This window comes from Callithrix jacchus, chromosome 8 (assembly GCF_049354715.1).
Source record: "Callithrix jacchus isolate 240 chromosome 8, calJac240_pri, whole genome shotgun sequence".
In the NCBI taxonomy this organism is placed as follows: Eukaryota; Metazoa; Chordata; class Mammalia; order Primates; family Cebidae; genus Callithrix; species Callithrix jacchus.
The window spans coordinates 20,442,295-20,454,621 of record NC_133509.1 but is presented as its reverse complement, the minus strand read 5'-3'; the positions used below and the strand labels follow the sequence as shown (position 1 = coordinate 20,454,621).

The 12,327-nt window shown below is 37.2% G+C and overlaps 1 protein-coding gene across 3 annotated transcripts in view; it reads right to left on the bottom strand.

The window, feature by feature from the left end:
- REC114 (REC114 meiotic recombination protein) overlaps positions 1-12,327 on the bottom strand; it is a 104,606-nt gene that overhangs the window by 9,444 nt on the left and 82,835 nt on the right. For all 3 annotated transcript variants that reach the window (XM_035259169.3, XM_035259170.3, XM_035259171.3), the window contains one exon: positions 10,184-10,267. In XM_035259169.3, the coding sequence (XP_035115060.3) occupies positions 10,184-10,267 (84 nt within the window). The remainder of the gene's footprint in view (positions 1-10,183; positions 10,268-12,327) is intronic.

Genomic DNA, 12,327 nt, shown 5'->3' with positions numbered 1-12,327 from the left:
CCCTCATGAAATATACGTATCACATTGCCACCTTGAAAACACTCCTAACTACGGTTAACAAAATCCTGTAAGTTCCTATAAGTACATAGTCCTTGATTTTCCTGTTCACAGTTTACACTATTTAAATAAACCCATCATGTAAAGCCATTTATTTAGGTTACAGAAAACTCGGCATGGCTAAGATAATGGTAAGCTATCATGTTCAGAAGAATAGATGCCACTACCCCTTTTTACTGCCACTATTTGGTTCTCTTCATATTTTAATTCTTTTAATTTTTCCCCTGAATATGAAAGTAATCCATTATCATTTTGTCCAACATTGGAAAAAAATATGAAAATATTCATATATATCTGTGTATATAAAAGAATATATACAAACATTGGTACATAAGTATGTACATTTAATTTTTTTTAATGGTGTACATAGGTACACATTTTTTATTATACTTTAAGGTCTGGGGTACACGTGCAGAATGTGCAGGTTTGTTACATAGGTATACACGTGCCATGGTGGTTTGCTGCATCAATCACCCCGTCATCTACATTAGGTATTTCTCCTAATGCTCTCCCTCCCCTAGCTCCCCACTCCCTGACAGGCCCCAATGTGTGATGTTCCCTTCCCTTTGTCCATGTATTCTCATTGTTCATCTCCCACTCATGAGTGAGAACGTGGTGTTTGGTTTTCTGCTAGTTTGTTGAGAGTGATGGTTGCCAGTTTCATCCATGTCCCTGCAGAGGACATGAACTTATCCTTTTTTATGGATGCATAGTATTCCATGGTATATGTGCCATATTTTCTTTATCCAGTCTATCTTTGATGAGCATTTGGGTTGGTTCCAACTTCACTATGGTGAACAGAATGGGAGAGCATTTTTGCAATCTATCCGTCTGACAAAGGGTTAATATCCTGAATCTACAAAGAACTTAAGCAAATTTATAAGAAAAAAAATCCCATGAAAAAGTAGATAAAGGATATGAACAGACACTTCTCAAAAGAAGACATTTATGCAGCCAACATGAAAAAAAAGCTCATCATCACTGGTCATTAGAGAAATGCAAATCAAAGCCACAGTGAGATACACTCATGTCAGTTAGAATGGTGATCATTAAACAGTCAGGAATCCTCAGGTGCTGGAGAGGATGTGGAGAAATAGGAACACTTTTACACTGTTGGTGGGAGTGTAAATTAGTTCAACCATTGTGGAAGGCAGTGTGGCGATTCCTCAAGGATCTACAATTAGAAATACCATTTGACCCAGCAATCCCATTACTGAGTATATACACAAAGGATTATAAATCATTCTACTATAAAGAAACATACACAAGTTTATTGCGGCACTGTTCACAATAGGTGTATATATTTATAAGGTACATGAGATGTTTTGATACAGGCATGCAATGAGTAATAAGCACATCATGGAAAATGGGGTATCCATTCCCTCAAGCACTTATCCTTTGTGTTACAAACAATCTAATTATACTCAATTTAAAATGTACAATTAAATTACTTTCATTATTGTCATCCTGTTGTGCTATCAAACACTAGTTCCTGTTCATTCTTTTTTTTAACCCATTAACCATCCCCACTACCTCCTACCACCCTTCCCAGCCTCTGGCCACCATCCTCCTCCTCTTTATCTCCACGGGTTCAATTGTTTTTAGATTCCACAAATAACTGAGAATATGTGATGTTTGTCTTTCTGTGCCTGGTTTATTTCATTTAACATAATGACCTCCAGTCCATCCATGTTTTGTTTTTTTTTAAACTTGTAAGTTCAAGGATACAAGTGCAGGTTTGTTACGTAGGTAAACTTATGTCACGGGAGTTCATTATACAGATTATTGTATCACTCAGGTATTAAGCCTAGTACCCATTCATTATTTTTCCTGATCTTCTCCTTCCTCCCATCCTCTACCCTCCAAAAGGCCTCAGTGTGTTGTTCCCCTCCATGTATTTAGGTGTTCTCTTCATTTAGCTTCCACTTATAAGTAAGAACTTGTGGTATTTGGTTTTCTGTTCCTGTGTTAGTTTGCTAAGGATCATGGCCTCTAGCTCCATCTATGTCTGTGCAAAAGACATGATCTCATTCTTTTTACGGCTGCATAGTACTCTGTGGTGTATATGTACCACATTTTCTTTTCCAGTCTATCCCTGATGGGCATCTAGGTTGATTCCGTGTCTTTGTTATTGTGAACAGTGCTGCAAAGAACATGCATGTGCATGTGTCTTTATTATAGAATGATTTCTATTCCTTTGAGTATATACCAACTAACGGGATTGCTGGGTCAGATGGTATTTGTTTTAGGTCTTTGAGGAATTGCCCTACTATCTTCCACAATGGCTGACCTAATTTACACTCCCACCAACAGTATATATGCACAACCTGCCAGCATCTGTTATTTTTCAACTTTTTAGTAACAGTCCTTCTGACTGGTGTGAGGTGGTATCTCACTGGTTTTGATTTGCATTTCTCTAATGATCAGTAATATTGAGCTTTTTTCATATAATTGTTGGCTGCATGTATGTCTTACTTTTAAAAAGTGTCTACTCATGTCCTTTTCCCACTTATGGAGATTTTTTTCTTGTAAATTTGAGTTCCTTATAGGTGCTGTATATTAGACTTTTGTCATATGCATAGTCTGCAAAAATTGTCTCCTATTCTGTAGGTTTTCTGTTTAGTTGATAGATTCTTTAGCTGTGCATAGCTTTTTGGTTTAATTAGATCCTATTTGCCAACTTTTACTTTTGTTGCAATTGCTGTTGGCATCTTTGTCATGAAATCTTTGCCTGTGCCTATGTCCCGAATGGTATTGCCCACGTTGTCTTCCAGGGTTTTTATGTTTTTGGTTTTATGTCTTAAATCCATCTTGAGTTAATTTTTGTATATGGTGTGAGGAAGGGGTCCAGTTTCAATTTTCTGCATATGGCTAGCCAGTTATTCCAGCATCTCATTCTTTTTTATGGCTGAATAGTACTCCATTGTGTATAAGTACATTTTCTTTTTCCATTTATCTGCTGAAGAACACTTAGGTTGCTTCCAAATCTTGGCTATAATGAATAGTGCTACAACAAACACGGGGGTGCAGATATCCTGATATAATGATTTCCTTTCTCTTGGGTATATATCCAGCAATAGTATTGCAGGATCATATGGTAGCTCTATTTTTAGTTTTCTGAGGAACCTCCAAACTGTTCTCCATAATGGTTGTATTAATTTACATTCCCACCCACCGTGTAAGAGGGTCCGTCCCCTTTTCGCCACATCCTCTCCTGCATTTGTTATTGCCTATCTTTTAGATAAAAGCCATTTAACTGGAGTGAGTTGGTATCTTATTGCAGTTGTGATTTGCATTTCTCTGATGATCCGTGATTTTGAGCATTTTTCATATACCTGTTTGCCATTTGTGTGCTTTTGAGAAATGTCTATTCAAATCTTTTGCCCATTTCTTTTTTTCTTAATTGTACTTTAGGTTCTGGGGTACATGTGCAGATCATACAGAATTGTTGCATAGGTACACAAATGGCAATGTGGTTTGCTGCCTCCATCCCCACCCCCCGTCACCTACATCTGGCATTTCTCCCCATGTTATCCCTCCCCAACTTCCCCACCCACCCGCCTTTTGCCCATTTGTAAATCAGATTTTTTTTTTCCCGAGCTCCTTATAAATTCTGGTTGTCTGGTTATCCTTGTTATATGGGTAGTTTGCAAATATTTTCTCCCATTCTATGGGTTGTCTCTTCACTTGGTTGATTGTTTCCTTTGCTGTGCAGAGCTTTTTAACTTAAAGTGATCCCATTTGTCCATTTTTGCTTTGGTTGTCTGTGCTTGTGGGATGTTACTTGAGAAATTTTTGCCCAGACCAACGTCCTGGAGAGGTTCCCCAATGTTTTCTTGTAGTAGTTTTCATACTTTGATGTCTTCAATTTAAGTATTTAATCCATTTTGATTTGAGTTTTGTATACGATGAAAGATAGGGGTATAGTAGTTTCATCCTTCTGCATACAGATATCAGTTTCCCAGAACCCTTTACTGAAGAAACTGTCTTTTCTCTCAGAGTATGTTCTTGGCACCTTTGTTGAAAATGAGTTCACTGGTAAATATATTTTTATAGGTTATATATTATGTGTGTGTATGTATATAAAATACACTACTGTTCTATAACCTAATTTTTAATTTAACAACAAATACATAAAAATAGAAGTATCCTTCACTACTTTCAATGGCTGAAGAGTGTTCCTTTATTTAACTGGCCCCCATGGATGAATATTTAGGTTATTTCCAGCCTTTGTTCCTATTATAAACCACAGAGCTTTGATAAGCACTCTTATACATACATCTTTGTGCATACATGCCTAAAAGCAGACTTGCTGGGTCAAAGGATGTGTGTAATTCATATTTTGGTACATAACACCTAACTCCCCCACTATGGCAAGACAGGGCTGATTTACTCCCACCAAGAATCTATGTGCCCATTTGCCTCTAATACTGAAGATTCTTTTTTAAAATTTTTGACAACATATTAGGTTAACATAGTTTTTTCTTTAAATTTCATTTATTTGATTACAAGTGAGATTGAATATCTTTCTTATGCTTATTGGTCATTTGTATTTTTTCTTTTGTGTATTACCTATTCATGCCCTTCGCCATTTTCCTCTTGGATGGATAATTGTAAAATTATCAAGAGTCACTGAAAGCTAACCTTCCCCGAGGAAGGGAAAAGAACTGGCAAGAAACCTATAGGTTCAGTCTATAATATACTATGAACCTTCTTTTGTAAAATTAAGTTGATTTTTTGTTTACATTATTTAGCTGTTTCCAACAGACTCTATATGAGGACCTCTATATGAAGTACTCTTATATTAGCTACTAGGACTCTGCAGTTATCTAACCTTTTGACAGTCACATCAGCAACTGTACTTCAGAGCCAGCTTAAAAAGCTATGTATAAGCAGACACTAAGCATACAAGTAGGGCAAAAACCTGAGACCAGTTACATAAGTCTAGAGGCATCTATGTGTGAATGTATATAAGAATCAGTTTAGATAGTTAGGGTTGCTTTGGAATAGAATTCCAAAAAAGCAACAGAGTAGGTTGTCTGTCTAATGGCCTAACTGAAGTCTTGTTCCATGTTTGCTTCTATAACATTTTCAGAATTTGAGCTTACCATCTAAAGCCAGAAATACCACTTCAATGCATGTGGATCCAAGATAAAACCCAGTTACATCAGGAAAAATCGGAAAAACAGTTGTGTCTCCATCCTATATCCTCAGTGCCAGAGATTACCATAATGGAAAACTTTCCACTGGGTTAACCAGAGGGACTGCTAAAGATCGAAAGTCTTGATGAGATTTATTTTTATGCCATAATTAAAAGTCAGAAAGAGCTCCGTGCTGTGAAGTGAAAAGTTCTCAAGTATACCAACAATCACGAATTTCCCCAAATATTCAGTCTCTAGTTTCTATCACCTAAGAAGATGGGCTCATAATTACTGTATCTTAAGTGATGGCTTACGTGTAAAGTCGTACCTACCCTCCTTCAGAATACTTAATTTCAAGTTGTAACAACTAATAGAAAATTCCCTTGTACAGACTCAAGGAAACAAATTTGAGGATAAGTGCTCATCTCTTTTGACTTGTCTAAGTATACTGACAAGAAAATCAAGGCTTCACTTTCTAGAAGGGGTTAAGCCTACTAAGTGCTGGCTCACAGGTATGCATAGCATCCCTATACAGAGAGGCTTAGGCTACAGGCTCCACAGCAGGTGTCCCAAGGCCTTGTCATGCCCTGGAAGATATGGAGCCCAGTTACCATGACATAGAAAGAGAGGCAAGGAGACACTAGAGGCCTCACACAAACCCAGTGGGTTTTCCCACTGATTTTAGATTAATCACCCAGATCTGTAAGAAATTGTCCGTTACCACTAAGGCCGCAACTGAAGCAGTTTTCCCCACCACTAATTGTGAATTCCTCTACTATAGAAAATGTGGGAGAAAGTACAGAAAACGGTCTTAACCAGAGAAGGTACTTCAGCATTTTATTTGATTCTTTGCTTTGAAACTAAAAGGCAATACTCAAAGCCTTGACTAGACTAAATCATTTAAAAATGATTTTTTTAACAACCACTATCCTTTTTACTTCTCACTCCCAGTGGGAGAAGTAAAGAGGACAGTGGTTGTTTGGGTTAACTTCTTTGAGCCAAAATAGCCTTAAGATAAGGAATTATTTGCCTACTCTTAGTCCACTCGCCAGAATCTGTTTGATCAGTATTGCTGGAAAAAGGGAAGCCTACCTTATAAGTAGGCAGAATTTATTCAACCTACTTATTTTAGCTCAGTGAGAAAAGAAGTATAATGTTTACTACTCACAGAATTTATTATTTTAAATTACTATCAAAGGAATGAAAATTTTACTTCTTCCACTTGTCAATTAAATAAGTGTTTTGGCATAATACTTAGAAACTTTAAGGCAAGAAGCACCAAAGATACTCTTTGCCAGGTAGGGCAAAAGAAGAATCTATTGGTTCAATGTCAACATATTACATCAAGTCAATAGATCAAAAGAGGAAAAAAACCCATGATCTTAATACTTGTCAAAAAGCATTTGATAAAATTTGGTATATAATCCTAATAAAGTATTAAATAAACTACAAATGAAAGGGTATCTTCCTTACATGATAAAGAATATCCAACCATTAGATAGGCATGGTGGTTCTGGTTCTACCTACTCAGGAGGATGGGGCAGAGGACTGCTTGAGCCCTGAAGGTCAAGGCTGAAGTAAGTGGAGACGGAAGTAAGTGGACATCACACCACCACACTCCAGCCTGGGCAACAGATTGAGATTCTATCTCAAAAAAAAAAAAAAAATCCAGTTAACAGCCAGAGATGGACTTAATGTCTAAAGACTGCTTCCCTGCAACTCACGAAGATATCGAGGCTACTATAACCCTGTGACTACAGTGTTCTGGGAGCTGGGAGATCTAGACAATTCAGTAAGGTGGGGAAAGTAATAAAGAACATAAATCACCAGAAAGAAATATAATTGTTTGTAAATTATAAAAACACATTCCCAGAAATTAAAAAAAATAAAGTTAATATAAGTTTAGTAAGGAGGTTAGATTTAAATTAATTTTAAAAAATCCAATAATAACTAGCTGGAAATACATTTGGGATAAAGACTTTTACAATGACAACAGGCAAATGGTTCCTAGCCTTAAATGTTTAAAAAATCTGTACATAAGGATATACACACAAATATATAAAATTATATAACTACACAAATTATACATAGAGTCTGAAGAAGAGAAAAACTAGGTAAAAAAACGTAGACAGGTGATTCACAGAAGAAACACAGTTGTCATATTACCATCCTCATCAGTTTGAACAAGAAATGCATATTAAAGGAATATGCTCATTTCTGCCTATCAAATTAGAAACTACTTTTTGAATTTAAATTGTATCACCATGTTGGAGAGGATTTGGATAAATGAACATTCTTACACATTGCCAGTAAAGCAGAAGCAGGGACAACCTATCACGAGGCAAATTTATTAAAAAAAAAGTTTATACCTCTAGGACTTCTACCTCAAGAACCCTGTAAAAACATTGTTACAAGAATGAGACCATTTTTGTAATAGTGAAAAATTAGCCGTGAGTTAAACCCTAGTGCCTCCAAACAATAACATGCTACTGAGTCATTAAGAGTGTTTTCAGAGACTATCTAATGACTTGGTATAATGTTCCTGATATGGAACATGACAAAAGAGCAGGATACAAAGTACTACAATCCCCATTTTGTAAATTATATATATAGTGGACACTGTCAATTAGCACAAGCCAATCCACAAGAGGGGCTGGAAACGTGAAACACTCATTTTCCTAACCTTTGCAGTTTGGGACAGGCATATTACACTGGTCCATGACACATAAGCAAGCATCTTCTAGGGGTTGTGGATGGTGGAGAGCTGTGTAGGAAAGTGGATGCTTTCCTTATAAAAGGGCCAGGTGATGCCAACCCTTCAATGAAAATGCAGCAGAGCTGCAACAGCCATTCTGCACCTGAGAGGGAGAGCCAGGAGAATTACAGAGATGCCAAGAACTGGATACGGCTGAGTTGCTGGAGGATGCTAGCAGCTGCCTGTTTCTAGATTTTCGGTTTTTTTGAGACAGAGTCTCGCACTCTGTCACCCAGGTTGAAATGCAGTGGCGCAATCTTGGCTAACTGTAACCCTCTGCCTCCCAGGTTCAAGAGACTATCTCCTCAGCCTCCTGAGTAGCTGGGATTACAGGCACCCACCATCACACCCAGCTAATTTTGGTGTTCTTAGTAGAGACGGGGTTTCATCATGTTGGCCAGGTTGGTCTCGAACCCCTGACCTCAGGTGATCCACCCTTCTTGGCCTCCCAAAGTGCTGGGATTACAGGTGTGAGCCACCGTGCCTGGCCTAGATTTCCTTCTAAGTGAAAAAAAGAAATCTGTTTTTTTTTTTTTTTAGGTCATTATTGCTGATTTTTATCTTACATGCATCTGAACACAATCTAACTAATATCATATATATGCTTAGTAAGACCTTCAAAATATTAATACTGGTTATTTTTTGAGTGGTCAAATTATGGTTGATTTTTATTTTGCTTTGTAGTTTAAAATTTTAGGCTGGGCGCGGTGGCTCACGCCTATAATCCCAGCACTTTGGGAGGCTGAGGCGGGTGGATCACGAGGTCAAGAGATCAAGACCATCCTGGTCAACAAGGTGAAACCCTGTCTCTACTAAAAATACAAAAATTAACGGGGCATGGTGGTGCACGCCTGTAGTGCCAGCTACTCGGGAGGCTGAGGCAGGAGAATTGCTTGAACCCAAGAGGCTGAGGTTGCGGTGAGCCGAGATCGTGCCACTGCACTCCAGTCTGGGTAACAACAGCGAAACTCCATCTCAGAAAAAAAAAAAAATAATAGTAATAATATTGTATATTTAGAAAAATTTAAAACTCAAATATCAAACATATCGCATGGTATAATGTTTTCAGAGATCTATACATTCATTCAGTATGACGCAGTCTGGAGCTGAGTCCAGAGATCAAAGGGCAGTCTGGTTCTCTGATAGTTAGTCATAACCTGGGCTATTGGCTTAAGTCACTTTCCTTATATGGGAAACAAAACGGGAGTTCTTGAACATTTTGGAGTACGTGCTCCAGACTCCTGTGGCAATGTGATAAGCCAGGACCCCTTCTCAGAGCAATGTTTTAATCACACAAAATACACAAGTTTACAAAGGAAACCAATTATACTATTAAGGTACTAATTTGTGAATTAACAATATATATACACTTCTTTATTAATTTATTTAATAAAGATCTAGTAGGAGGACTAATACACACATTAATTTTGAGGTAGTGATGAGCATAAACATTTGAGATGTCAAAAACAACTGAAATGTGATATGAAAGTATCTGTAATTTCCACTGGTGAGAAGGTCTAAAACTACTGTGGTCTGCTGGCCTACATTCATAGTGTAAGGAAATGATAAATTTCAAATAGAGGTCAGTGAAAATCCACACAAGTTCATGAATTCTCTGAATACCCCAGGTTAAATCCCCTCCACTAGATAATCATCTAACTCTCAGAGTCTGAGTTCCTCAAAAATTAGTATCTTTCACTGAAATTTCAATAGTATCTACTCAGTGAATGTTAACAGATTGTTTTTCATAGTTACTTTTGAAGGAAAATTATCCAGGTGATTAATTTGTATGTTTCTTTGATGAGGATCATTCTTTACACTTAATACAGCTAGAAAGAAAATAAAAGGGAATTTTATTTTTTAATATTAAAAAGAAAATAAATATTCATCGACTCACTTAGAAATATACACCTTTTTAAACATCCAAAAAGCAAGACAAATGATGTACTCCACTTCCTCCCGATTTGTGCTTGGGGGCTAGAGAATGGCTGCACAGCTCTATCAGACACATACTGCCAAATCCATCAGAGCCTGACTCCTTAGCAATGTCCTCCTGCTAATGAAGCTTCTGCCTCTCTACAGAACTTGTTTCATGTTTGGCTCTGAGTAAAAACCTCTTTTAAACATTTGTATTCTTCCCAGTACACGTCACCTACCAAGAGACGCTCCCAAACACCTCCCAACATACACACATAGAAGATGAGAAGAATGTGATTAGCTTAAATCTTGCCTTTATCGTTGTTCCAAACAACAGACAATCCACACGTCTTACAATCTTCAACCAGTCTTTGCTACCAATGAGTGAAAATCCTTCCTGAAACAAAATAATTAGGCAAAAATTAGCAACAGAAGCAAAAAGAAATATCAAGAATAGCTATGGTTACAGCTGCTTCCTGTTAGAAAGCTGTATATTTACTTATCGTGTAACTTGAACACAGTAGCAATGACTCAATACAACCAGTTGCCAAGGATGATCCTTACACTAAGTCCTCAGTATCCTGGTGCTCTTCCTGCATGAGGAACATAAATACAACTTTTTTCTTAATCTTTTTATGTTGAAAATCAATACAATACAAAAGATAGTTAAGTGTCCATAGTTATATTTGATCTAAAGTACATTTCTATGCCTCTAGGATTTGGCAAAATATTATGTTATGTTCCATCAAATCAAGGGTTTCATTATACTAATTTATTAACTTATCTGGCACATCTCTAACTACACAGTAAGATTTCTCTCTAGAAGAACCTTATTTTCAGATTCCTATAAATGGAAAATTTAAAGCAGTTTGCTCTTGGATACTGAATGTTTACTTCTTCATTTCCATCTAAAACAAAAACAAACAAACAAAAAGGCAAAGAGGGCAGTAGAGGGCACACAAGTCTCAAAAGAGGGACAACAGCTGGATCCATGAAGTGAAAAAGACAAACTTGCCATTTACTAATCAAGTCAGTGGAATGAAGTATCTGACTATCAGAGCTCTTAGGCTCCAATTATGTTGTCAGTGGGTTTCCTCAGTTAAGCAGCCCATTAACTTAGAATATGTTTAGCATACAGTAAAACGAATTCAGGAGATTAACTGACAATATGCAAAAACTGCATGCAAACTGCCTTTCTACCCTGAAATGTTAGTCCACCACAGCCAGGGAAGGCTACTGGAGTAATCTGGGAAATCCCCAACTGTTAAGAAACAGAGGAAAATGTAGTCCCTTATCCATTTGAACCCTCACAAAATCCCTCTTCCTAAATCTCAGTATGGTGAAAGTTGCAACTTTCATAGAAACTTACATACTGGGAAACAATGAGGGTTAATTCTTTAATGCTTTCATTAAAAAAAAAAAAGTCCAGAAATGCCTTTTTTTTTTTTTTTTTTGCTTAGGCTACAGTGCAATGGCTAAAGTGAAATGCAGTGCTACAGTGCAATGGCACAATCTCGGCTCACTGTAACCTTTGCCTCCCGGGTTCAAGCAATTCTCCTGCCTCAGCCTCCCAAGTAGCTGGGATTATAGGCGCCTGCCACTATGCCTGGCTAACTTTTTGTATTTTTTGTAGAGATGGGGTTTCACTATGTTGGCCAGGTGAGTCTCAAACTCCTGACCTCCTGAGCTACCCACCTTGGCCTACCGAAGTGCTGGGATTACAGGCGTGAGCCACTGCACCCGGCCCAGAAATGCTAATTCTAAGCATTTTATCAATAGGAGGGTTTTTTTTTACAAATGGAAAAAGAAGTTAGGCAAACCATTTATAATTTCTTCTTAAAATCCTCAGAATTAGCAAAAAGAAATGTGTTGATTATTCCATCCAAAAATAGAGTTAATTGTAGTTTCAAGTGGCAATATGAGGAACGGGCACTCACACACATTGCCAGTGAAAGTGCAAATTGCTACAATGCCTATTGAGGGCAATTTGATAATATCAAAATTACAAATGTGTTGACATTTGCACCCAGCAATCCCAACGCCAGGAATTGACTTTACAGATCAACCTGCATATGTATGAAGTGATGTATGGAGAAGAGTAAGCATTTCTGCATTTGTTTTGTTTTATCTTTAACAGAAGACGGGAAACAACTCATGTATGCATCAAAGGTGGACTGGTTAAGTAAATTGTGGAACACTATACAATGGAATACCATACAGGTGTAAAAAGTAGTAAATGTTATATATCAGCACTGTCCAGTAGAAATAGAATTTGAGCCACGTATGTATTGGCAGAATTGATTTTAATACTTTATTTAAACCAACTGTATAAAAAATTGAACAAACTGATGAATACATGTATACAATGTAAAATATTAATGAGAGTTTCCATTTTTTTGTACTGTCTTTGAAATCCAGTGTGTGTTTTACACTTATACCACATCTCAATTTGGATAT